A 27,945-nucleotide genomic window follows, 5' to 3' on the forward strand; every position below is an offset into this window, starting at 1 on the left:
ATTAAGAGAACTTTATTTCCATTGCTTATCTGATGTAATTTAGAAATGCATTCCCCTCACAATTCAGTAGCTTTAGAAACAAAATGAGAGTCTGACCACTGGTTCTGCTTTGGACTGGATGAATTTGGCCAGTCTGTCCACCTTTTCCTCCCATGTCCAGCTATGTGCTTTTATCCAAGAAACATGTTTCAAAAACTAGATACAGCATAAAACTATAAAACTAGCAGTTTCTTTTGTAAATATTTGTATACGTCACAAACAAATCATGCTGAAGAAAGAATCTGTTTAAATATCTCGTCCTTTGGCAATCCTGTGCCCTCTTACTTTTTTTCCAAGCCTGAAATATATGCATTATTCCCATTTTACAGGAGAGGAAACTAAAGATGAGAGTTTTGAACAGCATACAACTAGCTGTGAGCAGGAAATAGAATTAGGCCTACTTGATGAAAACAAAAACTTTTAAAATTACATTCTGGTGGATCACAATTTAAGTCATAAGCCCATATATAAAGGCATAGAACCCTGACATGTGCATCTACTCTGCGTGCGTGTTATTGCAGTGACCTTCCAGTATATTCCATTAATAAATCCATGATATTGGGAATATTCCACCCAAAACCCATACCAGTTTTGGAGGTTGCTGCTGCAGAAATTTGGAAGTGGAGGGGTGCCTGGGTGGCTCAGTGAGTTAAGCCTCTGCTTTCGGCTCAGGTCATGATCTTAGGGTCCTGGGATGGAGCCCTGCATCCGGCTCTCTGCTCAGCAGGGAGCCTGTTTCCCCATCTCTCTCTGCCTACTTGTGATCACTGTCAAATAAATAAATAAAATCTCTTTAAAAAAATTGGAAGTGGATATATATATTAGGATTAGGTTTGGTTGTTTTCAGTTAACTCAAATAATGACTTTAAAATGAGGTATAATTTTTTTTTTTCTGTTCTATAAAAGAAGTCTGAAGGACATTCAGGGACTAGCATAGTAGCTGCATGGTCACTGGGGACCCAAGCTCTTTGCACCTTTCAATGTGACTAGTTCAAGGCTTCCTTCTCCAAGGTTACCTCGTGGTCCAAGAGGAGCAGTTGCAGTCAGCTTGGCACTCTAAGAGTGTCTGGGAGAACTGCTGTGGCCATACCAGGCGGGCATGTGGGGCTGGGAAATGCAGACTGACAAGGGGTCACAGCACTGCCCCAGATAAAACGAGTCCTAGTACTGAGAAATAAGAAGGCATATTGGGTGGCAAGTCATAGTCTCTGCCATAGCCAAGAAAGAACAAGACTCCTCACAATCTATATCTTATACTTTCCCAAACCATATAGGCAAACGACGAAAATCCAATCCCAAACCCCTTGTTCTGAGTGAAGCTAGAAAGCAGTTAATGATCTACAGACTACCTCAGGTCCTCCGGCTACACCTTAAAGATTCAGGTGAGCTTGCTTTGGGGCCTTCCAGGTGGCCGTGAGCTGTGGGGATGGCTGCCTCAAAGGCTTTGGTGAGGGTGGATGTCTTCTTTGGTGTTGGGATGAGAAGCCTGTTCCCTGGAGACCTTGCGCTTTCTATAGTGATTAACTGCTTCCTGCCCAGTGAGGCATGTTCAAGGGGGGCGGGGCAGCGGGCAGGAGAGGGCTTCAGCTTGCACGGCTCTGTCCCATCAGCCAGCCTGCACTGGGTGTCTGTGCTTGGAGATTCTCTAGCCTAACCTGGGCTTATCTGGAATCACCTTCAGGACCAAATATGACATAATCTGTGAAAAGAAGGGCGGGCAGTAAACTACAAAAAGATTATTGCCTGAACTGCTTGTTTTAGGGATTTCTAGTTTCAGAGTACATTATGGAACACTCACAGGAAATACATGTGGACATTGATCACTGTTTTATTGATGCAAAAGCCACATCTGGAAGGTTATGTATTCTCAGTTCCCTGTTTTAACTCCCTCTTCCTAGGGTAACATATGGCATTTTTTTTTTACTAGTAAGAACTTTCTATCCATGTTTTAGGTGGTCTGGCCGTAATCATCGAGAGAAGATTGGGGTCCATGTCGTCTTTGACCAGGTATTAACCATGGAACCTTACTGCTGCAGGGACATGCTCTCCTCTCTTGACAAAGAGACCTTTGCCTATGATCTCTCCGCAGTGGTCATGCATCACGGGAAAGGGTTTGGCTCAGGACACTACACAGCCTATTGCTACAACACAGAGGGAGGTGCGTGCGCTCGACTCTGTGGGGTGGGGGAACACGGAAAAGGGTTGGTGTGTCCACATTCCATCACTTTCCTTTTATTTCATCTATAGGGGGATATTACATACATGAAAGTCTAGTGGAAAAAGCTGTGAAAGAGGGGTTCAGATTTTGGATATATCACCAAGTGAAAACAGAAGATTGTTCTAAGAATGGACAGGAACCGACACATGTAAAAGTACTTAGCATGGTTCCTAGAACATAATGTTCAATTAATTTTAGAGGTTTCTCATTGTTATTAATACTTCTGCAGACCTCTGTTTCCTTCGTGGTTATGCAGAAATGCTATTCGTAACCTCATGGAGATACTGTATTAATTTCACCAGCCCTGGCTGATAATAAAGCTGAAGACATTTCCTGAGCACTTCTATGTCCTTACCATAGGAGGTATGGGGGTACAAGGTCCCGCCTAAGGAGCTTTCAGTCCTTGTCCCCCCAGAGCACAGCCTCCCAGCTACTGTGCACTGAGGTGGATGGGCTACGCTGCAGCCCTTAAGGCGGCCAGGGTGAAATAACTTTTTATTCCTTCTAAATTTCCCTTTACCACTCCTCCATGTCCATTTCACCTCTGCCTCTCCTCTTCCCATCTCTTAGCTCCCAGTCTTCAGGCTGCCTTTGTAGAAGGCCCTAGTGGGCAATGAAAAAGCCTGAATAAAATGAGGACAAAAATTACAGTCCGTTGATTGTAAGTAGTAATGCGGTGGGCTTGGGTGGAGTTGAAGCCGGTGGTGGCAGGGAAGTCTGTTGGTTTCATTTACCAATCTTCCCGGCTCCCCCACTCTTCCCCGCCCCCACTACCAGTCAGGGGCTAGTTCTGTTCTGAACTCCTCTGTCCCTTTCTTCATCTCCTGGTTTTGCCTGCTGATTGGAAATACAAGTTGGGTAGTCACTTTCTCTCTTTCTTTCCTTTGGTTTCCTAGGTTTTTGGGTCCACTGCAATGACTCAAAGCTGAATGTATGCAGTGTCGAGGAAGTGTGCAAAACTCAAGCCTACATCCTTTTTTACACTCAAAGAACAGTTCAGGGCAATGCAAGAATTTCAGAAAACCAACTCCAAGCTCAGGTGCAGTCCAGCAACAACGATGAGGGCAGACCACGGCTCATCCCCTGAATGGGAGGCACGTTTCAAGGACTGGCCTGCTTTTAAACTATTGGTGTTCGTATATCTTTCCTCTTACAGGAAATAAGGTTTAGTGCAGGAACAGAGTACTAGGTTTGCCTCACTGGGACTACAGCAGAAGGTGCTAGGTGACTCATGTTCTATCATAAAATCTGTAGTCACTTTCTCTTGAATGGATTTGGGAATTCCCTCCTTTGATAAAACAGAAGGAGTAACTTCTATGAAGATTCTTTCATCAGTTGCTTCTGAATAGAGAGGATCTGGGTGGAGGAAAGAGGGGGTAAATGGATCATATGCAGCCAGGAGAGCAGCCATGTTTTCTTTCCATTATGTGATTCCCCCATTAACCAGGACCTCCCTGTGACCCCAGAAGAACCCTCCTGATGTGAACAGCCCTGGACAGAGCATGTGAGGTGGGGCCCTGGGCTGGCAGCTTGCTGGATGGGATTGGTTCCAAGGCAGGAAGTGGATAATAAGGATTTGTCCCCACAAAGGAAGTAACCCTCAAGGGCTGACAACTTGCAGACTTCCTTTTTTAGGGAATAGCAGTGAAAGAGTGGAATGAGATGCGTAGAGCAAGTTTCCCCATGCAAAACGGGAGGTTTTTCAAGTGTCCTACCTTCCCTGGCTGCTGCTGTCATTGAGTCATTCCACGTCTTCTGAACATCCCTTCATTCTAGAGCAGTTCCTATGGGGAAGCAATCAACTGGTCCGTGACATGTTCTTAGTTGCATGCCAAGCAGAAGGACGCCCCTGGCTACCCAGTTCTGTAGCATATTCCTGGTTCAGGTATAGGACAAGCACATGGTTTGGTATAAATTGGTCTTTAGGTCAGTTGTCTGAGGCTGGCTCAGAATTCAGTTGAGGGTAGGCAGGGATAGCTGTGGACCAGGCCTTATCTGAATGCCCATCACCTGTTCTCACCTTTGTGCAGCACACAGCTTTTCTTAGCCTGCAGCTTTTAGCTTGCACCTGGAGGGCTTGGAACATTCTTGTTCAGCACAAGGTTTGGGAACTTACGCTTTTCTAGGGCTTAGGAATCTGCCCCCATATGTCTGAACAGTTCATTGCTGCTGGCCCCAGCCTGTTCCCTCCCAAATTTGATAATCCTTACTGTTTCTTGACCCTCCTACACTCAGTCCATCTGAGGGGGGGAAAAAAAGAAAAAAGAGTGCCCTGTCTTTTACTTAAGTGCTAGTAAAATACATATTTCTTTTTATACCGGGTCAGTTTCTAAGTGGAATGAAATTGCCCAGATGGAAACCCTCCTTCTCATCAGGCACCACTGAATTTCCCTTCTCAGTCCTGCAGTAAGAGTGAATGCAGCCCGGAACTCTCACTGTGGGGCTGCTGCGGCCCGCCTCAGCCTGTCACTGTGAAAGCTCATCTTCTGACTGAGTGTATCAACCCAGTGTTTCAATTCAGGTAGAAGTACAGTTGTCACTTGAAGGAAGCAGATGTGGAGGGAGTTGGGGAAGGGTGGGAGGTTGGGAAAAGAGGGGGTAAGATGAGGGTCGTAGCTTAGGGGTGTTGATGAGCCCCATAGCCAGAGCAGATCTGTAGCATTTGCTGTTGACCTCTTTTGAGATGGACTCTCCCACAGGACCTGTCAGACAGCACTGAGACATGGAGGAAATTCAGACAGAAAATGGCTCACCCTGATAAAGAAAGGGGAGTGACTATATTTTAAATTAAACTTGCTTTTTCCAACACTGTGAGGTTTCTGTAATATTTAGCTTTTATTTGGAAGCGATAGCGTATGGCATTTTTTATGCTATTTGGTTTATATTGTCTACTGCAGGCTTCTTTGTACAAGCTTGGCCCGGGCTCACCCTCTCCTGGACACTGTTTTAAAGTGTCACAGCTGCCCATGCTGCCAGAGGCTCTGATGCAAAGCTATACTCTCTAGATCCACATTTTTAAGTTGGCAGTCTTGGTGATGACTTTTCGTGGCAATGAAAAGCCCATTAACTCAAAACAAAACAAAACAAAAAAAACAAGCAAAAAACTCCAAGGAGAGTGAAAAGGAAAATATAAATTGTGCCTCATCTTTCTTTGAATGCTGTATTTGTTATTCTAGAAAAAGAGAACTTACAAATGGAAAAGAAATAATAGAGCATCTACTTCATCCCTCAGGCTGTTTCCGGGGGAAACTTAAGAAAAATGAACATTTAATGGAAAATTAAAAGATCTTCAAATTTAATTTTTAAAAATAGTTTTATACCAAATATTTATAAGAATTATTAAGCAGACTTAAGGACTTTGTGAAAGAAACGCTTGACTTAGCTGAGCACCTATTAACAAGTTCATAAAATTGTTTAAAATGAGTTGGAATAGAAACCACTACCAGAGTCCTCACTGAGCTGCGTACTCTCGAAGGTGCCCCTGCAGTCACAGACACCTCAGGTACCCAGAGGCAGCAGCACTAGACGCTGTTGAGAAGTTAGTATTTATGGAAACTTTTATTAAAGAGTTCCCTGCTGCATAAGCCAATGGCTGTTGTGAGGGAAATGTCCCTTTGCCTTTAATTTATTTACATATTGGAAGTAGATGGATTTCTTAGTTGCATCTCACTTTAAACTGAAACATTCTAAAGAGAAGAAGATAAGAACCAGGTAGACGTTGACTAGATGCTGCCAAATCAAACCTGATATCTCCTATCTGAACCTACGGGGGCCTGCTTCTCCCAGACAAGTAGTTGGAGTCCCATTCCAGGAACCCTTTGTAGTTGGCTGGTGTGTTTACTTTCTGCTGTAGCCAGCCAAGATGAATGCACCCTGGCCCTCAAAAAGGATTTTTTACCTCAATCTAGTTTGACCCTCATACTTGTGGTTGCCTCTGAGGTGAGCATCCGTGCTAGTGTTTAAAAAAAAAAAAAAAAAATTAGGAATGCCCTCAACAGCCAGGAACTGAAGCTCTTATTAAATGGTGGGCAGAGCTCTTGCCAGTTTTGATCCAGTCCCCTCTCAGGCTGAGGGGAGCAGTGCCACGCTGAAAAGAATTTCCAGATGTCTCTTAAAATGTCATGAATAAAATTAGAAAACTGTAGGAGTGTTAATGTGTCCTATGGACTCAATAGAAGAATTTATTTTTGTTTTTAATGGCAAGGCTTCTAGAGTCAATGATTGTATGAGTTCCCTACTCTGGCTATGCTTATAGCTTCATCCAAGTGCAAGAACTAATAAAATGAATTGGCTGGCCGTGGGGCATAGATGGCCCTAGTCAGGCCCCTGCATAAGCCTGAGAGAGGTCGACGGTAGTACAGAATGAAAACTTGGTTGGGTGTGGGGGGGTGGGATGTGGGTGGGCAGGCAGGGAGGGGGAGATGGAGTTTGTTTTACTTATTGATAAAGCTTTGTGAACTAATTTTATACAATTCATAACATTTGGTGCCTTGTACCGTTATGGTTTGCATGGGATTGAAAAGATTAAGGGAAAGGATGTCGCCTTGTCATTTCGGGTGGCAAATGGGTCTGTACAGTGTAAAGGACATTTGGTATCAGACTTTCTGAAAGCATTTCATCTCATGTGTGTGAAAGATAATTATTCTTACCAGCAAGTTCTGAAATTTTACTGTAATGTCCAAAATCTTTGGATTTGTGACTATTCATCAAATGGCTGCTTTTCAAGGCAGACTATGTACCCCATTCTTTCTCACCACCCCTTTTATGTTCCAAACATTAACTCGGTCCTCTTCGGGTAGGCTGGGAGTGCTAACTCTTCTCAAACATATACTATACCCCTATCGGGTTATATCTTATGAGTGGAAGGGTTGCTTTTCCAGCTGGTTGGGAGAGCACAAAATGTTCAGAAAGGGCCTTTTTTTCCTAATGCTGGCCAACTTATAGTAGAAGTTGAACAAAAATGGTTCCTCCTGAAGTATTGCCTTCATTAATTAGTTCTGAGGTTCTTTTGCACAAAATTTCAGGAAGCAGTGTAGGACACAATCCCCTATACGTGAACCTTTAGATTGTATAGCAAGCCAGTGCACTGTGTAATATGCAAAAGAGAAGGCTCAAAGAACCTGTCCTGGCCCCCCAGCCCTTTTCCCTGGCAGGCGCGACTGGGATGGTGCTGAGTGGCTGTGGAAGGGGAGAAGACCCAGCCCACTCACCTGTAGGGCTGTTTACAGCCTATTCTTTCACGCTGACCTTAAGGTTTCCACTGAGCTCACGAGACTTCACCAAAGGGTGTTTAAAAAGCTCACTGCTCGAAGCACATTTGATAATTGGTTCCTTCAGCCTAATGACTGGCCTAATTAGGTGAGGAGGTTGTACTTTTGGAGCAGAATCTCCCATGGCAACTTAGTTTTTTTACTGGGTAAGTATACATCTCCCTGGTGGTTCAGATTCTTTTTGAAATCAGCACTAAAGCTGAAAGCGTCTTCTAAATACGACTGTGAGTTTAGTTTAGATCTTTCACATTTAACCATTCTCTTGGTCTAGGGCTCTGACTTTAACCAGTGTTTAATCTTCAACCCACACATTGTTCTAAATACACCATAGCTATTCTAGCACTGGGGCAAATGGTCATTTTTGTGGACTCTTTCCATTCTTCTACTGGCATGTTTCCACTTAAAATCTAACCAGGTAGTGTAAGAGATTTCTGTAGTACTGTGTTAACCAGCCAGGGCTGAAAACCATGTTGACAGATGTGAAATTGACTTCGCTTGGGGAGGATGTTGTGTTGGAATGGTGAAAGCCAGCATTTTAATCTACAGAATTAATGACTATTCGTTGAAATTTGGGGAGATTGTAGATTGGATAGCTTTACTTGCTAAATTCTTAACACTTTGAGGAATTAAGCCAGTTTAAATGAAACTTTACCTTGCCAGTATTATGGCTTTATAAACCAACTAACAGTAAACACTATTACTTGAAGTTAAAACAAAATTTTGGGTGAAATATGACTTGTGCTTTGGAAGCTGCCATGTCTTAATTTTTGCTGCATTTTATTTTCAACTTTTAAAAAACTTTATAAAGTAGAACTGCTGACAGTTATGAGTAGATCAGGTTGCAGACTTTAAGGATCTGTTTCATACCTATGAAGAACAGGAGGTGCTGGTATTTCTTGTTTTAGCAGTGGTCTGATGCAGATCTGAAGGGGCTTAGAATCTATGCTATGGCTTAAAAGTTTCCTTCCTGGTCACCATTTGGGAGGTGATGGCTTCAATCTAAGCCTTGATCTCATGTATGTGACCCTCATCTTAACACCCAATAAGATGGCTATTACACCTGTCAAACTATCTGTGGTCCCGGTGTAGATAGATTCTTAGAGGGTCTTGGCTTTATGGTAAGCCGTCTGCAGGCCTGAATTCACACACACACACATTCCTAACAGATGGGACCTACCTGATTACTGCAAGGGAATGGTGCTTTGTAAAATACACATACACAATCTCATTCTCAAACAGATTTCTTAACGAGATTTACGCAGGTAGGGTCAAAAAGGACTGTTTTGTCCTATTTACCTTTTGTGAACAGATCAGTAAGACATCTGTCAGTTCTAACAATTAGGCCACTGTGGTGTATTCATACTGATCCCCCTCTTTTCCAATTCATGTCCTTTAATCCATACCAGTTCCATAGGAGACCTGGCATGGAAAAGCAGGATTTTAAAAAATGACTGGTAGATGGGGTGCCTGGCTGACTCATTCAGAAGAGCATGCGACTCTTGATCCCCAGGTCATGAGTTTGAGCCCCACAGTGGGTGCAGATTAAAACTGTTTTAATCTTTAAAACAAAAATTTAAAAATGCCTAGAATAAATTAACTGGGAATAAAATTGCCTACCATCTCCACATCTACCTGAGCCTACATGAGTCTTTTCCATATGTTCCATTTCCAAAGAACTCCCAACTCTTGGACAGTGACACTATCGTGAATTTAGGGTAAGAAAACCTCTATTTCCTTGTGAAGAAAGCAGCTTCCTCAGGCAGTGACACTTCAGTGCCCACTGCCCAGGCCTGCTTACACTTTGACTCCATTGCACATCACTGCCCTCTTTCCATCAACAAATCCCACTTGATGACAGCAACAATGCCCCCTGGTGCCTGGAAAACCCACCTGGTGCACTAAAATGCTATGCAACACCAAATGGCTTCTTCCCCTAGTTCTGCTCAAAAAAGTGGAAATTCCTCCAAAATAAGTTTCACCTTATGTTGACATCAATGTACAGTGGCTACAGTTTCCCTTTTTTTTTTTTTTTTTTTTTAAAGCAAACCACCTCTGTTACAATCTGTGTTTGGGGCTTGTTCCTGTCTCTTGAGTGTGAACTATAAATCATGTTTTTATGATTTTTGTAAATCTTGACTTTTTACACCTTGTTTTTGTAAGCTGAAGTTTCTTATTAAAAGAATAAAATGATTCTTTGTGTGCAGTCTTTATTCCAAATATTTGTTAAAATACCATTAGGTTATTCTTCAGGACAAGCACAAAGATCACCCCCTGCAGAAACTTAGGAACTATGTACAGAACTTTACAGAACAGAGGACAACACTTTGGCTGAAACCTGACTGCTGACCAGAGAACGGAGTTCTGAGCGGGCTCAACGGAGAAAAGGAAATCAGTCGGGCAGGAAAGGTGCCCCTCTGTATGAAACTTCAACTTCCATCAGGGCAAGTCTTGTGACAGTCACAGATTGGAGGCTCTGTTTTTGGAAGGTTCAATACAGCACGGGGGGGGTTCCATGTGTCTGCAATCAGACCACAGGACAACACGTGGCATTAGAAATATAAAAAAGAACTGGAAGAAAATTAGTACCAGACTCAAAATTTCTTGCAACATCTGTAACATTTAACTAGGGCTAGTCAAGGGACTTCTGTCGAGTCTCTTTTCTGTATTTTGTGCATAGATGGTATAAATTATTGGTTCTGTCAGCCTCTAAAGCTCCGAGACACGCAGAGCAGTAGTTAAGTGCTTACCTATTTGGCTACACCCCAGGCTGAGGTGCCATTAGGTCAATGTCACTCAAATTCCTGGCCAGCCAAACGCCCGCAGCAAAAAGTCCCAAATTGAGGATCAAGTTCCTGGAAAAAGGACACTTCATTAACCCTGTGGTCACTGAACCACTTGTCTTTAATTAACGAAAGATACTGGGGGAAAAGACCATCATCACCTGGAAAAAACTTCCGAGGCAAAAACACTATTCTAGAATCGCAGGACCGCAGGGTTTTCCAACAGTAAGGTTGCCCAAGACCTACACGATTACTTAAGAGTTCGTTTCTGTCTCTAATAAGAGCAGAATCAAATGCAAAGGCCAATTAAGCACTCGCCCAGGGATTTAAAGTCTGTTTGTGTTGGCGCCTCTTTTTCCCCGAGTACCCCAGAACAGGGTGAGATTCTCCAGACATAGCCCAGAAACTCAAAAGATCGGTTCTGCTGCATAGGAACTCTACCAGTCAAGGGCCTCTCCAAAGCGCAGCCAGAGCCACTAAGAGGCCAAGACGCTAGCACCGTAGAGGGGCCAGCCTGGGCGAAGACAGCAAGTAGAGGAGGTAACGCAAGGAGCTCGGAGGACCAGAAAGGGACAAGTTCCCGGGGTCTCGGTTACCTCCGGAAATCGTTCCTGTCGGTGGCGAAGCGGTAGACGCCCCGGAGCCAATCTCCCACGTTGTCCGGAATCTCGGGTGCTTCATTTGTCGCGCCAGCAGCGCTCACGCCGACTCCACTGGAAGCCATAGCGGCACACTAGAGCTCCGCAAGGACTCTCCCGACGCACCGTGAGGGCGCCGGGGGCGCACGCAACTTCCGGCCTCGCACTTCCGCCGGCGACTGGCGGCAGGGGGCGCCTCTGCTCCTGCTGGGTTTGGCTCCTGGGGGAGAGGGACAACTCCCGGGCTCCGCCTCCACGACCGCCGCGAGAGGGGAAGCGCGGCCCCGCACTACTGTCGCCGGATGGCGTCCCACCTCCGGCTCCCTCTAGGCCTTGGGCTGGCCAACCTGGGCATCGCCACACGTGGTCTCTGAGTGATCACTTCATTGGCTCAGAAAGATGCTGAGGATGGGACTGTCCCTGGGGGTGGGGGGTGGAGGGGTGGGCATAGGGGTTAGTTCCGCAGGGGATGTGAAGCTTTGGGAGGTGGGGTTCCCCAAGAACGTCTCCATCAGAAGTCATAGATTGCGCAGGCTTAAGAGCGAGCACTCCAAGTTTGTGATCCGGCCACCTCTCCCAGGCGTGCCCCAGATTGCGTTCAGTCTAGGATTTTTATAGGAGGAGGAAAACCTCGCTCTCCCACCTAACATCATATCCCCTCCCCCTTCTCCAGGCTGCGCCACTAGCAGATGGTGCAGTGTTTCCTGGAGTTGTCGCCGTCCCCAGCCTGGAGGCTTCCGGGGGTCTTCCAGGGACCGGGAAGGCGCTGGCCTAAGAAAAAGCCTTCGGGTTCCGAGTCAGAAGAAGAGGAGCAGGTGGGGCAGGGGGCATCCTGCTTGGCATCGAGGGGCGTCTCCAGGCGGCCCCGCTCCCGCCCTTTGGGTGCCTCCGCCTCGTCCCCAGCTCGACCCTCCTGTTCCGGACTGGATCCAAGCAGCCCCCTCTGGGTTCCCGGACTGGAGCCGGAGCCAGCGGCGGGGAGGGCTGCCCGGGAGATGGTAGCGGCGTCCAGCGGGGCGCAGTCTCCCTCTTCAACTCTACCGAGTCTCGCTTCCCCTGTTCCGGGCCGGGTCAGTAATGCCCATCTCAGAGCCGGGAGTCTCCCTATCGCGGATATGAGCGGGGCGGGCCCCAGAAGCCCATTCCAGCTGGGGTCCGGCCTCCCGCCCCGCCCCCGAGCCGTGCGCGCCGCAGCCGCGGCTGCGACACCTCTCCCGGGCTCCCCCGCCCCTCCCCGCCGCCGCCCACCAGAGGGCGGCCGCGTCCCCAGTCCGGGAGCTAGTCCCGCGCCGCATCCCCAACGGTGGCGAGGGATGGGTTCGGGAGGCCCTTGGAGCGCTCCGGCCAGGGACGCGCGGTGAGAGCTTCGGGCCCCAAGGCTCGGGTCTGGGGGGTGCGGTGGGGGGACGGGACGGCGTGGGACCGGGGCGAGGGTCCCAGCCCGGGAGAATCCCCTCCTCAGCCCAGCCCAAGCCGCTGCCCCATTCCCCTTTGATCTGCACCTTCTCCCTTACCTAACAAGGCCCTCCCTTCCAGTGCAAGGGCCTGGCTCCAGCCGGCATCCGAATAGCGACTCTCAAAGCAGCTGGGGCAGCAAGGGCCGCCCCCCGGCAAAGCATAACGTCCCCCGCCCAAGGGCCCAGCGCAGTCCTGGCAGCAGAAGTGGTTTTCGTGCCAGCGCCGTCCCTCCGCCTCAGTGCAGCGCCGGGAGAAGATCAGCTGGGAGAGGCAGGGAGAACAGCTCATTCATTCATTCATTCACTCATTCATTCACCCAATAACCACGCCTTACACCCAGTTAACGCTAAAGCACGTCTACAGACATCCCATTTGATCTACTCAACCACTCTCGGTTGCAGGGAGGGCTGATTGGCCTAGCTAGGATCCCGCTAGCAGGTGGCACAGCCTGAAAAAGTGCGACCCCAGTTGCCTGGACTCCCAACCCAGGGTTCCGCCGGCTTCTTATGCTGACATTATGGTAGGTCCTCTCCTGATAGGGCACGGCAATGGGGACCCGGCAAACTGAGACCAACCAATGTTTGTCCAACAGTCCCTGCTCCGGAGAAATTCTCTCAGTCCAAGAAAAGCTGGGGGACTCTGCTTGCAGTGGGGGAGGCACAAGGCAACAGGTCCCCATCCCCAGAGCAACAGGGAACAAAAGGTCCCAGGCTGGTTATGAGTTCTTCACTCCATGGTACTGGCAGAGTTGTCCCCTTATATCCTGCCACATTGGACCCTGGGCAGTCCTCTCCAAGCAACCCTCTTCCAGCCGTACCTGGTCACAAGCTGGGCAGCGTGGTCGCAGCAGCTCTGCATGATGACGGCCACAGTAGAGATGCCCGTCGTGGTAGAAGTAGATGAGGTTTATCAGGGCCTGGCCGCAGGCCTGGCAGGCAAAGCAAGCCGGGTGCCAGCCGCGCCGCTCTCCTGCCGGAGCTGCGAACACTCCGTACTCCCCGGGCCTCAGCTGCTCCCTGCACTGCCGGTCGGGGTGTGCTGGGCTGGGCAGAGGCCCCAGCACGCTCCTGGCTTCCCTCCTGGCTCTTCCATCCCAACCCCAACCCAACTGTTCTCCCTAGACCCCTGGAAGTCCACCTCCACTGCCGGCCCCACCAAGAACCCCTAAACTTGGCTTCTCTTCTTCAAGTGTGCCAAACTGTCCATCCCCAACCCCCTTTACCTCACCTGAGTCCCTGGAGCTCGCCCCTTCTGCTGAAGTGTGAAGGCAAAGGGGAATGGGGCAGGAGGAACACCACATACCTTCTCACAGGTGTGTTCTGCCAGCTTGGGAGATACCCTGCAGGCCACCCCCTGTCCCAGGGCCTCCCGCCTCCGCTGGGCACAGAAGAGCCGCAGCTCGGCCAGCTCATCCTCCCCAAGGGCCAGGCAGTAGCGCTCCCTACAGAAACAGGCCCCCACTGAGACTGGGAGAGCCCCAGCCGGCAAGACTGGAGTTTGACTGGGGAGAAGAGGCTTAACTGCTAGGTCAAAGGAAGGTTGTAGAAGCTCCAGGGGATAACACAGAAGGGCACTGAGAAGGAGAGGGAGAGAGGGAAGAGATATGGAGGAAGTCTACCCCAGTCTCCCCTCCCCCAAGGAATGGCCACCACTCGGGTCCTGACAGCCTACAGCACTGAGCCCTGTCACCACAAATTTAGAGCCTTACCTGCCATGAGCTGGCACTATCACTTTCCATTGTTTTTCCAATTTATTCCATGTTCTCCTGTCTTGCCCCCTGCCCCCCAGCTCCCCAAACTGAAGTGTAAGACTTTAGTCTGGGCACACATAGGATCTCAATAAATACTTAACCATACTCTCTACATTTGTACATTCCATTATCGGTTTCAAAAGTGGTTCATGTCCATTTTCTCATTTGCTCTTCAGCTAAGCATTGTGGGCAGAGCAGATGCTATTGCCCCCATTGTGTAGACTTGAAAACTCAGGCTGGGGACGGGGGATGACTTCCCCAATTAGTGGCATAGCCAGCCCAGGCCCTAGATCCATGTCCTCTGGCTTCTGGACCCACAGTAAATAGAGAGAGGGAGGCGACAGATCGGAACGCTGGAGAGAGGGGGACCCACATCACTGTCCTGTGGAGGCAGCTGCTGCAGGAGGATCCGAAGCTCAGGCCAGTTGGGGGCCCCGTGGGTGTCCCGGCCAGGGAGCCCCAAGCTCAGAACTTCAGGACCCTGAGGAGATGCAGGAGAGGGGTGGTTAGGTTTGCTTTGCTCTTCTTTCCTCCCACCTCACTGTCACCTCTTCTCCAATCTGGAATGACTTCCAAGCACCCCCTCTTTCTAGATCGAGACAAGGACGGCTGACCCACGCCTGCATCTGTGGTCTGATTGAGGCAGGTTGGGGAGGTCCCATTCCCCAAAACGGTATCTTTTGTTATGCTTTAAATGAGCTCCCTTTACTCCACTGGGGCCAAAGCCTAGAGTGTGCTTTTACAACACAGACGCCCCCCCTTGCCCCACGCCAGGAGAGGTAATGTGTCTTCATGTGATTAAGTTTAAAGTCAAACCCCCACATCCCATCCGGAGGGGGCTGTAGAGACAGGGATTCCTGCAAAGAGAAAAGAGACATGGGAGGCTGGGCACAAAAGCTACCTACTTTCCAGATGGTGGAAGTGGGAGGAGGGCTGTAGGATAGAGGGCGTGTTGGTCTCAGAGGGAAGGAAAGGGCTCCCAGTACCTGAGCAGAAGTCCCCTCAGGGTACTTCTCTGGCAAGTGGCTTGGGTCACTGTCTGAGTTGGCCGGTGGACCTGGCTCCTGAGGGCTGAGGCTCTCTCCTTGGTGGGGCCAGTCAGAGTTCAGAACTGACATCAGTGACAAAGTCTGCCCAGAAGACAAGAACATCTTCCATTTACTGGCCCCTTACAATGTACCAGGCAGTGCCAAGTGCTGTGCAGGAATTATCTCCTCCCATCCTCCCAGCAACCAGATGACGTGGGTGGTATTCTGTCCCCATTTTACAGATGGCTACACTGAGGCTCAGGGAGCATAAACGCCTGAGGTCACACAGGTACCACGTGACTGAGCCAGGTCTTGAGGCCAGGCCTTTCAGCTCTAGAGTTTCTGAAGCTCAAATTCTGGGGTTTCCCAAGATCGGGAAGGAGGAAAGAAGCGGCCCACAATGGAAAGAGAGGGCATTCCACTTTTCTAGTGAGCCTCTGGACAGACTGGACCCTTCCCCGTGTCCCCAGCCTTAACTCCACCTTTCCTCAATGTGCGCTTAACACCCCAGTGAGCCTGTGTCCTCCACACTCCCAACACAGACCCCACTTTTCCAGCTGTAGACTCAGGCCAGGTAAAAGGACCACGTCACCAGGAAGCCCTTTTCAGCCCCTCCAGCCATACCAGCTCTCCCTTTTCTGAGCTCCAGAAGGAAATACAGTCTGCACCCTGAGATTTAGTACTAATGTTTCTCTTTGTGCCCTGTGCCTGTCTCAGTTCCTCATCTAGTCTCTAAGCTTGAGGACAGAGGAAACTCTTGTGCTTCTGGCTTCTACCTATAGCAGCAATTTCCAATTCCACTGGATAATTCCAAATACCTCTCTTCAGCCCTCCTTGGGGCCGGCCCTAGCAAGAACACAGTATCTTGGGGGTGAGGGGGACTGAAGTACAAAAGGGATGGGCCCTGTCCTCAAGGAGTCCAGTGGGTTAGACAGAGATGACACCCGGCAGAATGAGGCTGGGGCTCAGGGCAGGTGTATACAGCACCTCAGGAAGAAAAAGAACCAGAGCAAACTTTTCTATAAAGTTTTACTCTGTGCAAGGGACTATACTAGCATTTTACACAATATAATGCATCCTCAAAATAATCCTATCAGATAGTTTCTGTTATCCCATTTGATGGTTGAAACAAAGAGAGGTTAACTTGCCTAAGGTCACACTAGGAAGCTGAGGGATGTCCTAGGGAGAGGTTGTCTTTGAGATCCCGGATGGATTCTGACAGCAGCTGGGCACAGGAGAGCCTGACCAAATCCCAGGCCTCTAGAAGATGGAGCTGTGGAGTTGGGAAAAAGGTTTGGACTATAACAGTTACATTGCTTCCCAGCCCTGAGCACCACCCCCCCACCTTCAGACATTCTGTGCCACCCATCCCTGCTTCCACACCCATTTGCTTCCTTCCTGGTCTGTCCCTCTGGTCAGTTTCCTGTGGAGAGCAGCCAGGATGAGCTGTTCACATTCAGGGCCAAGAGTAGCCACTTCCCCTAACAGCACTGCCCCTGCTCCAGGCAGCAAGAGGTACTTGGGAGAGTGTCAGGCACACGACAGGGGCCATCTGGGACCTCAGAGTGGATTTGCGCCCTCTCTTCCAGGTTATAGTTTGTATGAAACTGCCCCCCACAGAAACAACGTTCAGAAATTAGCTCTCACCCTTCACCCTTCCATCCCCCCACCTCCACCCAGCACTGGACCGGGTCTTACTAACATACTGGATTCCTTCAAGAATTCCTCTCCCCTCAGGGTTGAACCCCTTCTTTATGCCCCCCACCCCCACCCCGCGCAGGTGCAACAGGGCTCAAGGGCTCTACCTTCCCAATCCACCCCCGCCCTCGAGGGCAGAGCCTGCACGGCCCTAGGGACTAGGGAGGTAAAAGGATGGGAAGGTTTTCCGCGGACAGTGAGACGGAGAAGATGTGTCCGGTCCCGCGGAGTGCCTTCTCGACAGATCCCCAAAGTTTTTTCTTGGACTTCCCCGGGAATCAGTTGAGGTTCCCAGTTTGGCTGCTAGCAGTTTACGGGAGGAAATGGGATTTTGCTGGGGTCTCACCCTCGCTCCTCGCCCGCGTCCGGACCGTTCTGTACAGACCCAGCCGTCGGGCCCCCCACCCAGTCCCCACCCCGAGGCCTCAGCGCCCGCCTCTGCCCGCCCCGGGAGCGCGGCCCTTCCTCTCCCACGCCCCCCCGCCCCGCGGCCCCTGCCCGCCCCTCCCGGACTGGTAGAACGGGCGGCTCGGGCGGGGCCTGGAGTTGCAGGATGAAGGAAAGAATTTGGGGGATCCCAGGGTGGAAAATGTACAGACTCCACTGCCCTCCTCCCCACTCCCAAGTTTGTAGCGCCGGCACCGCGCCCCAGCGGGCACAGGGCAGACACCAGGGAGCCGCGGTGGTGCGGTCTTCCACCGCTCACGGAACAGAACGCCTTTCCCAGCCAGCAGGTACCCGCCCCCCCCCAACCCTCCCTCAGGTCTCCTAGCCCCGCCCCTCTCTGGGTGTCCTCACCCACGCCCAGCCGGTCCCCAGCCCTTCTTAGGGATCCGTCGTCTTGCCCTTCTCCCTTCTGTCTCTTCAGGCCCTTCCCCCACCTTTTTCGTTTCTCCCCGACCCGAGTCCCTTTTCTGATCTCGGGAGTGGAAACCACTGGTCCCATCTCTGGTTCCCTCCTCAGCCCCGCCCCGCGCCTCGCGCCCCGCCCCGCGCCTCGCGCCCCGCCCCGCGCCTCGCGCCCCGCCCCGCGCCTCGCGCCCCGCCCCGCGCCTCGCGCCCCGCCCCGCGCCTCGCGCCCCGCCCCGCGCCTCGCGCCCCGCCCCCTCGCGGGCTAGCTCCTCGGCTGGCCCAGAGCGCCCTCTGGCGTCTGCGCATGCTCCTGCTTCCGACTGCAAAGTCCTCCAAAGGGACCTTCTAGGCTGCGCGCCGGTCGCCCCCGATCAGGTCCGCCCGCCCGCAGCGTCTCGTTGGTGCTGCCGGTGACCTCCGACCCCGCAGCTGCGGGGCGGGGCGGGGAGGCCTTGGCTCCGGGCGGGCGGCGGCTGCTGCAGCGGGACCCGGGAGCGGGGCCCGGCGCCGCCCGGGCCGTGGGGCGATGTGAGTCGGGGCGCGGCGGGGCGGGGACGAGGCGGTTCCACCGAGGCCGCACCGCGCCGCGCCACAGTCTCCGCTCCCTCCCGAGGAAGCCCTGGGCGAGCGGGCGGTGGAGTCCCGGGACTGGGGGCGGGGATCTAGGGACGGCGCGCGGCCCCGACCTCCCCCCATTGCTTCCCGGTGTCTATAGAAATTCCCCTGACAACCCCGCAACCTGAATCTGTCGCTCCTCCCCAGAACCACCCCACCCCCACCCCCGGACACACCTTCGCTTGTCCTGGAGCCCTTGGAACCCCCTCACTCCTGCGAATTCTGGTAACGCCCGCAGAGCCACCATTCTCCGGGATGCCCCCAGATGCTTACAGAGCTCTGCGATTCCTCTGATCCTGCATACGCCCCATTCTCCCTGCACAATACTCAAATGCAAAGAACTTGCCCACGTTTTCCCGAGCCCTCATATATTTGGGGTCCCTATAACCTACCCTGACGTCTAATCTCCAATCCACACCTATCCCAGACAAGAGCCCCTTCCTGTCCCAGCAAGTGTACCCGCCCCCCGAAGTGTCATGATATGTTCTGATATCTTAAAAACAAATGAAGGGGACAGAAGAAGGTGCAACACCTTCCCCCATCTTGCACCCTATAATTCTTGTTTTCACCCTGACTCCCTGTTGGTGACTCGAGCCTCAGTATTTTCCTGACTGCCTTCCTTTAGGCTGTGCACACCTCCCTAGGCCTGCTTCCTTCTAGAGAATAAGCCAGGCCAGGAGGGTGGGGGTCCTTTTACCTGGGAAGTTGTATGCGGAAGTAGAGCACAAGGGGCCCTGGGAAAGGATAATTGCTTTCGAAAAGCAGGAGGGTGGGATTTCAAGGATCTTGGAGGTTCTTGTTTGTCAACTTGTCCACCTCAGATCTCTGAAATTTTGATTATTATTAGCATATATGTTAAAATTGTAAGCCTTTCAGCGCTTGGGGGACAGAAAATCTGTCAAGCTTCCAAATGTGAAATTGAGGGAGCTTATTAGCTTGTCCTGAAAGAGGCAAATGTCCATTTTCGTGACCTTTTCCCTATGTACTTACTTCTAGAGGTTATTTAAGCAAGAAACCTTGCTGTTTACAGATGTTTCCCTTGAAAACTAAGGCCTTGAGGTGGGAGGTGGGTTTGCCTTGCCAGAGTTTCCCAGATACTTCATGGCCACAAAACAGACTAGAACATTGGTTTCCTGAATCTTAAGCTAGTGTTCTTTCCAATACATCACAGGGTCCTTTTGAGAAAGCTCTCTGTAGACTTAAAGTTCTCTGCAAAGGTAAGGTTGTGGCTTTGGTGTTGGTTATAATGGGATTCAGATGGGTTCTAGAGGCAAGTAAAAGGCTGCCTCAGATTTGAAACTCATTGCTACTAGGGGAGTTGCTCCCTCTCAGGGCCTGTGGGGCTTGGAATCTGTGGCCCCTTTGCCCTTGATCTCACTTTCTTTGTAGTGTTTCTGTCCCATTAGGACCTGGGATAAATATCCAGGTGGGCTGGACTGACAGCAAGTGAGTTTCATTAACAACTGGGGTGAGAATGGAAAGTTTCCATTAACCTGTGGTCTCTGTCTCCTGTGCTAGGTGAGCCCCAGGTGTGTCCCAGAGGGATCCAGGTGACTTCTCTGCAGACTACTTGCCATGATGCCCCACCAAGAACAGGGGGAATAAAGTGGGGGTCCTTCCCCATGCCCCTCCCATGGTCAGCTGCCCAATGGCCTGGGTGAGGTGAGAGCTGTGTATGGGAGGCACTTTTCTGGAGTTTTCCAGGTTGGGTGGAATGGGAGATACAAGTCAGGATTGTTCAAGGCTTTACACATACAGTGGGAGTTTTGGAAGGATATCTGATCTTACAGATTTATATTTTTAAAAGATGTATTTATTTTAGAGAGAGAGAGGGAGCACAAGCAGGAGGGGCAGAGGGAGAGGGAGAAAGAGAATCTTAAGCAGGTTCCATCCCCAGCGAGGATCCTGATGCAGGGCTCGATCTCATACCCTGGGATCACACCCTGAACTGGAATCAAGAGTCAGAGGCTTGGGGCACCAGGGTGACTCAGTGGGTTAAGCCTCTGCCTTTGGCTCAGGTCATGATCTCAGGGTCCTGGGATCAAGCCCCACATAGGGTTCTCCGCTCAGCGGGGAGCCTGCTTCCCCCTGTCTCTTTGCCTGCCTCTCTGCCTGCTTATGATCTCTCTTTCTGTGTCAAATAAATAAATAAAATCTTAAAAAAAAAAAAAAAAAGAGTCAGAGGCTTAACCCACTGAGCCACCCATGTGCCCCGTACAGATTCATTTCTCACTTCAAGTTGCAGCCCCTTCTGGTTGGGATTGTTCTGTGTGTTTGTTTGCTCCCTTGGGTCACTCCAGCTTGGTGGTCTCCTCTCCATTCTAGACAGAGGCCCAACTGTTGCGACATATAATCCAAGTGCGGTAATCCTGGAGGGAAAAGCCAGACAGTAGGGCCTCTGATCTCCCCTTTAGACAAAGAGAAGCAACCTGAGCATTTGTTTTTTTAAGGAAGAAAGACTTAATCAAGGTTATAAAAAAATGTGCTCTGTTACAAGTTCTGTCTTCTTACTGTATCTTTTGAGCATGATGTGATGCCTCATGGAAGAGAACATCAAAAAGACAAATTTGAAGTAGATGTTGGGATTGGTAGTGAGGTAAGAAAGAATTTGGGTGACGTGGGAAGGGTTAGGTGGAAAAGATGGAAAAAAAAAAAAAGAGGAAGGTCCAGGCCAAAGTGTGGGGGACTCCCAAGTTACTACCAGTTTCTGTGCTGAATCTGGATGAAGGCCCTGGACCCAGCTCCATCTGAAGCAAATCACTTCTTCTGGTCCCCTACCCCCCCCCCTTTTTAAAATTTTACTTATTTATTTATTTGAGGGAGAGGGAGAGATAGCATGAGTTGGGGGAGGAGCAGAGGGAGAGGGAGAAGCAGACTCATGCTGAGCATGGAGCCATATGCAGGGCTCAATCCCACAACCCCGAGATCATGACCTGAGCTGAAATCAAGAGTCGGATGCCTAACCAACTGAACCACCCAGGCACCCCTCCTTGCTTTATCTGGGCTTTTCCTGCTGCCTAGGCTTCCCTTCCCTTTCAGTACATTAGTCCAAATTGTCCTCACTTCTCCAGGTCCAGATCAGATGTTACCTCTGAGAAGTCTCTTCCATCCCTCTGTTAGCATTAATCTTTAACACATCCTAACTTGCTTTAATGTTTATCCAATGCATGTCTGGCCCTGGATTGAGAGAGTGAATTTCTTAGAGGAGGGACAGGGTCCTACTGTGTCCAAGAGTGGACAATTATGTGATTCTGCCAGAGTCCCCAAAGCAGGGCTTTTCGGAGCTGACCTTGATGACCTTCTCCCTTATGTTTTCCCTAGGGTGGACTGGCTGCTCTGACACCATGGGGAGCTGCTGCAGCTGCCTGAACAGAGACAGCGTCCCAGACAACCACCCCACCAAGTTCAAGGTACTCACAGCTCCCTCCTCTCCCGAGCCCCCAGCATGGCTTCCTGGCCTTGGGCCAACCCGTCCAGCTGCCTTTCCCTCTCTAGAGAAGGTGAAGTCAAAGGCTGAGGTGGTGGCTTGTTAAGATTCCTCAGGGGCCTAGGCCACTGCCCATTGTGTGGCTCTCCTACAGTGAATGGCCTCTAAAGAATGAAGAGATACTGGGGGGATGCGAAAATCGTGCTTTTGGAACATTCACTCCTGCCAGTATCCCTTTGTCGCTTTACACATAATATTTTTTGGAGAAAACAACAAAAGTCTATGTTTCTAAGTTAATATACATAAAGCATGTGTAACACACAGTAAGCCCTATATTAGCGTTGGCTGTTGGCTTTGGGAAGCTAAGGCCAGACCCAGTGGACCTGGGCACCTCCCCCCCTCCCCCGCCAACCTCCACCACCTCTCACTTCTCCCAGGGGAGTCCCCTCCTCACACCCAACTTGTTGAGGCCCAGCTTCTCCTGCTAACCAGAAGAGGGAGCCCTCAGCAAGGTCCTAGAGCTGGGGAGGTGGTGGAGGAGGTCTGATTTGAGTTCTGTCTCCCTGGGGCCTTCAGATTTTGAGCTTGTAACTGAACCCCATCCTCAGTCAGCGTCCAGTTCTTGGGCACAAGGCATGGACCGTTGAGGTCCTCTAACCTTGGTCGTCAAACCATCTGACCTAGGAGGTCAGCTGGCCACCCCTCCCTCACTGCCTAAGGACCAAAGCTGAGACCTAGGGAAGGGCACTTCTTCATCCGCTGGGTCTCCTGGTGGTCATGTGGCTTTCCCAAGACTCTGGTGCGGGGGGGGGGGGGGGGAGCCCCGTGGCCGCCCAGCCCCCACCCCACATTGGCCTGCCTCCCAGTGGCTCAGGGACCCCTGCCCGTACTTGTGGACGCACCCACTGACCCTTCAGTTCCCTGCCCACCAGGTGACAAATGTGGATGACGAGGGGGTGGAACTGGGCTCCGGGGTCATGGAGCTGACACAGAGCGAGCTGGTGCTGCATCTGCAGCGGCGCGAGGCTGTCCACTGGCCCTACCTCTGCCTGCGGCGCTACGGCTACGACTCCAACCTCTTCTCCTTCGAGAGTGGCCGCCGCTGTCAGACAGGCCAGGGTGAGTACTTTTCCTGCTGCGCGCTGGCACGGCAGCGGGAGGTCAGAGCCCTGGGGACCGTGGGGATGCCTTTTGGTGGGGCAGGTGTTACAGGGGTGGTGACCAGGAGTGCAGAGCATGGCAGTATGGAACTAAGCGGACTCCCAGGTCAGTGCTCTCTGTCCTCAGGCACGGCAGCTCCGGCCTGGGTCCTTTCATGGGGGTGTTTGTTGCAAGGCCCACGGGAAAGAGCCAGTGCTCTCAGGCCAGAGCCCTCCTGGGAAGGCAAGCGGTTCCTCCATCCTCTGTTACTCCAGTTTCGAGGGGACCTCTTGTCTCCTCTGTAGGAACAAACTTTCTGCTGAGTCCCTAGGTCAGGTACTCTGGAGCCCATGAATAGTGAAGGGTTAAGCTGGGAGCTCTGGTCACCTTGGGGCCGCGTGGCTTGGGAACAATAGGCTTGGGGAGGCTGGGCTCTTGGATCTCCGACGTACAGAGGAGGCCCCAAGAGGTTCATCTTTGTCTCCTGTCACCTAGAGTGTGATGTATTCTCCCTTCCTCCCCTTCCTCCCGAGAGTCGGGGGTCAGAGAGTAGTGATCATTCCAGGAAGTCAAGGCCAGGGCCCGCCACGGCTTCTTGAAGGAAGAGCATGGTCTGGGTTTCTCTCTTAGGACCCAAACACGAGTTCTGCGGAAGGAGCCCGGCCCGAGCTTGCGTGAGGTGCTGCCAGGGCTGTGCCTGCTGGGGTGGCGCAAACAGGCTTCTCTGACGAGGCCGCCATTCCAGCAGTGAGTCTCTGATGCGCTCTTGGCTGGGAGCCTTCCCCTCACACACATCGTCCCCTTTGGGCTTCTGTGGCAGAGGGGCTTACACTGGCTGAGCAGAAGGAGGACAGGAAGGGGCTTCTCGTCGTGGTGTTTCATCCACACCTGAGATTCCAGAGGGGCAGGCCTGGGCCCCCACACTGGCTTCTCCTGAAACTCCAGGCTTATCCTCTCCTCGCCCTTAACATCCCTTGCCAAAAGAGTCCTCTTCCTTCCCCTCCCCTCTGTCCTTGCTGTCTCATTCCTGCGAACGTCAGCTGTCCTGTAGCCCAGGCTGCTTTTGTTGATGTTTGTTGTGGGTCTGTGCACGTACGCACCCCCCGTAGCCTCGCCAGAGCGCTGGGCCCTGCTGTCACCGGCATGGGGTATGCAGAATCCCAGGCTGGCCCAACACCCCGGGGGCACATTCGGACCCCTGAATTGCAGATACTCAGCCCAGGCCCGCTGCGCCTGGGACCGTGAGCTGCCGCCTCAAAGCTGGAGGGGCTGTCAGAGCAGCCACACTGGAGAGCTGCATGAGGGCCTGGCCGTGGAGGTCCCAGGCGAGCCTGCCCATCCTTCTTCCTTTGTGCACCAGAGTTTAAGTGCCGGGAGGTCACTGTCCTCTCCAGGGTAGATGTTCTCTCTCTGGCCAGTCCCTGGACTAAGTGCGCAGTGAGCAAGCAATGAACAGGACAGACTCTCTGGCCTTCAAAGAGCTTCGACGTGGTTGGGTGTTGAGCCGAGGGTGGGGCTCAAATTTCTCCAGGGAGCAAAGGGTGGTGGGCAGAGGGAGATGGAGCCAGCGTGGGGAGAGGAATGGTCACTCATCCGACCCAGGAGTGCCCCCACCGTATCTGCAGGGAAGACCCCCAGTGGGTGCCTGAAACCACATATGGCACCAAACCTGTATATTCTGCATGTATTTCTATACACAGTGAGATGGTCAGCGATAGCAACAAGGCTGGACAATCACAGCAGTGGCCTGTGATGAAAGTGACGTGAATGTGGTCTGTCTCTCAAAATACAGTACTCTGTTCCCTCTTCTTGTGATGATGTGGGAATGTGACAAGCCCACGTGACGAGGGAAGTGAGGGGAAAGACGCGGGCAGCACGAGCTCGCGGGCTGCTCTTGCTGACATTCAGATGGTGCATCAGAAGGAGGCTTGTCTGCTTCCGGACCCCAGTTGACTGGTGGTCATTAAACCTTCGGAAAGCAAAACTATGGCTAAGGGGCCCCTACTGTCCTTTTCTGCTTTGCTGGTGACTTCTCCCCTCACCTGTGTACCCCTCACCTGCGAACATGGTCAGGCCGTGGAGGAGTTCAGGTGAGGTAGAGATCTCTAGCCTACGGTCATGTTAATGGGGAAAGCAGGGGGCCTTGGGCCCAGCTTCTCCTGGAGCCCTTGGGCCTTAGGGGGGTGCTGGGCATGAGGAGAGGCCCTCCTGCCCCCTGCAGGCCTGATCCTTGAGATCAGGGACAGTCCCTGAGTGTCGTTCCTCTGCTCAGCCTCTCTGGGGAGAGGAGCCTCATTTCTCCCTCTCCTCCTTCAGGGATATTTGCCTTCAAGTGCTCCCGGGCTGAGGAGATCTTCAACTTGCTTCAGGATCTGATGCAGTGCAATAGCATCAACGTGATGGAGGAGCCGGTCATCGTCACCCGCAACAGCCACCCGGCTGAGCTCGGCCTCCCTCGGGCCCCCCAGCCTCCCAATGGTGAGGAGACCCCTCCTCGGCCTCCACGCTTGTACACACAGGCACAGGCCCAGGAAATGCCAGGCAGGCAGGTGGGACGGCCAGGCCACCCAGCCCTCCAGGCCAGCCACCCACCATCTGATGACTCTTGGGGATGAATAAGGCCAGGTCTGGGCCAGTTGGGTGACTCGGGCTGAGGCTGGGGAGTCCTGGGCCTTGTCGTGACTGATGGTCCAGGAGCAGACAGGAAGACATTGAGTTTCCATGGAAACAGCAGTCTGGAGCTATTTTGCTTCCTTCCTTCTGTCTACTGGGGTATACCCATTCTATCTTTCCTGACTCGGTGCAGGTATTTTGGCTCATAACTCTCCTGGGGAGGTTCCCATAGCCTCCGCTTGTTTATTCCCTGAGTCCCCCCTGAGCCCCTGCTCCATGTTCTCTTCGAGGGCTGGCCCATGGCGGGCAGAAGCTAGAGAAACACCATCCCTGATGTCTGGGCACTTCCCTGGCACTCACTGGCAGAGCTATAATGAGGTGAAGGGACAGTTCAGGATGGCAAGGTGGCCTAAAGTGTTTCAGCTAAGGCTGAACTGGGGGAAGTGGGGCTCCTGCTGAGCTTTGAGGGAAGGGGCAGGGTTTGAGGAACAGAAGGTGAAAGAGATTGGGGGCTGCTAGATTAGCTGGGCTAACCACCTGGGGGGCCCAGGGAGTGTCTTCCCTCCTCCGAGGACTCCCGTGGTGCCACATGTGCAGTCGCAGGTGGTTTAAGGACCCCCCTTCCCCGTCCCTATGTGGGCTTGTCTCCTGTGTGCCCAGCTCTAGGCTACACTGTCTCCAGCTTCTCCAATGGCTTCCTTGGCTGCCCGGGAGAGGGCCCGAGATTCTCAGCACCCCAGCGCCCCTCGACGAGCAGCCTGCGACACCCTTCGCTTGGGGAAGAGTCTACTCATGCCCTCATTGCCCCTGATGAGCAGGTGAGCAAGCTGCTCCTCCCCGCTGGTCTGGGTGGGGAGGAGGGGTCGGAAACACGGCCCCTCCTAAGGATCATGGGAAGGGAAGAGAATCCATAGGGCCCCTTACTGTCCAGACAAGAGATGCAGCTTCCCTGGGAAGTTTGGAGCACCAGGAAGAGGGGGACCCTCCGCCTCTTCTCCCCTGTGCTGCTCTTATGCTGTGCCTTCTGCCCTCCCCTTGTTCCCTGCCCTTGCGCCCTCCTGCTTCACTTGGACTCCTTCCTCCAGTCCCACACCTACGTCAACACGCCAGCCAGTGAGGATGACCACCGCCGGAGCCGGCATTGCCTGCAGCCCCTGCCTGAGGGCCAGGCGCCCAGCCCCCCCCAGCCCGGGGGCCCTGACCCCCGGGACCCCCAGGTGTTCCTGCAGCCGGGCCAGGTGAAGTTCGTGCTGGGCCCCGCCCCCGCTCGGCGGCACATGATGAAGTGCCAGGGCCTCTGGCCCAGCCTGCGTGACGCCCCCCCCCACAACAACAACAACGAGGGTGCCTCTGAGTGCCCGGCTCAGCCCAAGTGCACCTATGAGAATGTCAGTGCAGGGCTGCGGCCGGGGGCCGGCTGGAGACTGAGCACGGAGGAGCCAGGCTGGAATGGCCTTGCCCACCGCCGGGCCGCCCTGCTGCACTATGAGAACCTTCCCTCCCTGCCCCCCGTGTGGGAGAGCCATGGCCAACAGCTGGGGGAGGAGGCTGGGGATGACGGAGACTCGAGGGATGGGCTCACTCCCTCCTCCAATGGCTTCCCTGATGGTGAGGAGGACGAGACCCCACTTCAGAAGCCCACCAGCACCCGGGCTGCCCTCCGTAGCCATGGCAGTTTTCCTGTGCCACTGACCTGCCGCCGAGGCTCCCCGAGGGTCTTCAACTTTGATTTCCGCCGGCCAGGCCCGGAGCCCCCCAGGCAGCTCAACTACATCCAGGTGGAGCTGAAGGGCTGGGGTGGAGACCGCCCCAAGGGGCCCCAGAACCCCTCGTTCCCCCGAGCCCCCGTGCCCACCACCCACCCTGCTCGCAGCTCAGACTCCTATGCCGTGATTGACCTCAAAAAGACCGTGGCCATGTCCAACCTGCAGAGGGCGCTGCCCCGAGACGATGGCACTGCCAGGAAAACCCGGCACAACAGCACCGACTTGCCTCTGTAGGGACTTCCTCACGCTCTGCCTCGCGCTCCTGTTCCCTGAACCCACACCCCGGGTTCAAGGTTGCTTTGCAGAAGGGCACCGAGGTGGAAACCCAGGCTTCCCTGCGCTGGCTGGCGTCCCTGAAGATAGCCACTGAGTCTCCTGGTCTCCCAAGCTGGGCAGAAAAGAAGGGTGACCAGGCGAGGAGGGAGCCGGGATGTAAACTGTGAAGGGTTCCTCTGATGCATTTAAGCACCCTCCCGTTTATGTCCATTTGTCTTGTCTCTCGTCTGTCTGTGTGTTCTCTTTGGTTGAAATTTTGAAACATTTGTACCTGTTGATTTTATTTATCAGTTTATTTTTCTATTTATTGTTTTAAATGTAATTTAACATATTTATTATTAATATAATTATTTTTAAATTCTGGCTTGGTGGATGAT

General features: G+C 52.2%; 4 protein-coding genes across 15 annotated transcripts in view; 2 read left to right on the plus strand and 2 right to left on the minus strand.

The window, feature by feature from the left end:
* The window catches only part of USP49 (ubiquitin specific peptidase 49), a 63,365-nt gene extending 53,647 nt beyond the window's left edge, over positions 1-9,718 (plus strand). For 2 of the 4 annotated variants that reach the window (XM_047734340.1, XM_047734341.1), the window contains exons 4-7: positions 1,314-1,421; positions 1,992-2,046; positions 2,129-2,197; positions 3,154-3,305. In XM_047734340.1, coding sequence (XP_047590296.1) covers positions 1,314-1,421; positions 1,992-2,046; positions 2,129-2,197; positions 3,154-3,175 — 254 coding nt within the window. In that variant the 3' untranslated portion in view covers positions 3,176-3,305. Of the gene's footprint in view, positions 1-1,313; positions 1,422-1,966; positions 2,198-3,153 lie in introns of those variants that run through there. The other 2 variants (XM_047734343.1, XM_047734342.1) reach the window with 2 other exon arrangements.
* Positions 9,718-11,100, minus strand: TOMM6 (translocase of outer mitochondrial membrane 6). The gene is made up of 3 exons (XM_047734375.1): positions 10,904-11,100; positions 10,275-10,379; positions 9,718-10,045 (listed from the first exon to the last, which is right to left on the minus strand). Exons 1-2 carry the CDS (start codon positions 11,029-11,031, stop codon positions 10,283-10,285), a joined length of 225 nt encoding a protein of 74 aa, XP_047590331.1. The 5' UTR covers positions 11,032-11,100; the 3' UTR covers positions 9,718-10,045; positions 10,275-10,282.
* A 332-nt stretch (positions 11,101-11,432) lies between these two features.
* PRICKLE4 (prickle planar cell polarity protein 4) lies at positions 11,433-17,842 on the minus strand. 5 transcript variants are annotated; one of them, XM_047734359.1, is made up of 9 exons: positions 17,678-17,842; positions 16,987-17,182; positions 16,330-16,454; positions 15,140-15,283; positions 14,527-14,634; positions 13,706-13,843; positions 13,221-13,424; positions 12,460-12,664; positions 11,433-12,001 (listed from the first exon to the last, which is right to left on the minus strand). In XM_047734359.1, exons 4-9 carry the CDS (start codon positions 15,269-15,271, stop codon positions 11,628-11,630), a joined length of 1,161 nt encoding a protein of 386 aa, XP_047590315.1. In that variant the 5' UTR covers positions 15,272-15,283; positions 16,330-16,454; positions 16,987-17,182; positions 17,678-17,842; the 3' UTR covers positions 11,433-11,627. The 5 variants fall into 5 exon arrangements, with proteins under 5 accessions (XP_047590315.1, XP_047590313.1, XP_047590316.1 ...); XM_047734357.1 differs by lacking the exon at positions 16,987-17,182; XM_047734360.1 differs by lacking the exon at positions 16,987-17,182 and having other exon boundaries at positions 17,761-17,836.
* FRS3 (fibroblast growth factor receptor substrate 3) lies at positions 12,236-27,931 on the plus strand. 5 transcript variants are annotated; one of them, XM_047734349.1, is made up of 8 exons: positions 12,236-12,302; positions 19,865-20,008; positions 20,797-20,942; positions 21,668-21,756; positions 22,706-22,892; positions 25,230-25,391; positions 26,187-26,344; positions 26,612-27,931. In XM_047734349.1, the coding sequence occupies exons 4-8, from the start codon at positions 21,691-21,693 to the stop codon at positions 27,524-27,526; spliced, it is 1,488 nt and encodes a 495-aa protein (XP_047590305.1). In that variant the 5' UTR covers positions 12,236-12,302; positions 19,865-20,008; positions 20,797-20,942; positions 21,668-21,690; the 3' UTR covers positions 27,527-27,931. The 5 variants fall into 5 exon arrangements, with proteins under 5 accessions (XP_047590305.1, XP_047590300.1, XP_047590304.1 ...); XM_047734344.1 differs by lacking the exon at positions 20,797-20,942; XM_047734348.1 differs by lacking the exons at positions 12,236-12,302; positions 20,797-20,942 and adding an exon at positions 17,596-17,613.
* Positions 27,932-27,945: the final 14 nt, after the last annotated feature.

This window comes from Lutra lutra, chromosome 6, assembly GCF_902655055.1.
Source record: "Lutra lutra chromosome 6, mLutLut1.2, whole genome shotgun sequence".
Taxonomy (NCBI): Eukaryota; Metazoa; Chordata; class Mammalia; order Carnivora; family Mustelidae; genus Lutra; species Lutra lutra.

Excerpts from the sequence above, each read along its gene's own strand:
- PRICKLE4 (XM_047734357.1), bottom strand. The coding sequence starts at position 15,271 with ATGTCAGTTCTGAACTCTGACTGGCCCCACCAAGGAGAGAGCCTCAGC. Across the intron at positions 13,425-13,705 it reads CAGAACACACCTGTGAGAAG|TGCAGGGAGCAGCTGAGGCC; the intron begins GTATGTGGTGTT and ends CCCGACCGGCAG. Across the intron at positions 12,665-13,220 it reads GCTGCCCAGCTTGTGACCAG|CTGATCTTCTCCCGGCGCTG; the intron begins GTACGGCTGGAA and ends TGCCTCTCCCAG.
- FRS3 (XM_047734349.1), top strand. The coding sequence starts at position 21,691 with ATGGGGAGCTGCTGCAGCTGCCTGAACAGAGACAGCGTCCCAGACAAC. Across the intron at positions 21,757-22,705 it reads ACCACCCCACCAAGTTCAAG|GTGACAAATGTGGATGACGA; the intron begins GTACTCACAGCT and ends CCTGCCCACCAG. Across the intron at positions 26,345-26,611 it reads TCATTGCCCCTGATGAGCAG|TCCCACACCTACGTCAACAC; the intron begins GTGAGCAAGCTG and ends TCCTTCCTCCAG.
- TOMM6 (XM_047734375.1), bottom strand. The coding sequence starts at position 11,031 with ATGGCTTCCAGTGGAGTCGGCGTGAGCGCTGCTGGCGCGACAAATGAA. Across the intron at positions 10,380-10,903 it reads GACAGGAACGATTTCCGGAG|GAACTTGATCCTCAATTTGG; the intron begins GTAACCGAGACC and ends TCCTTTTTCCAG.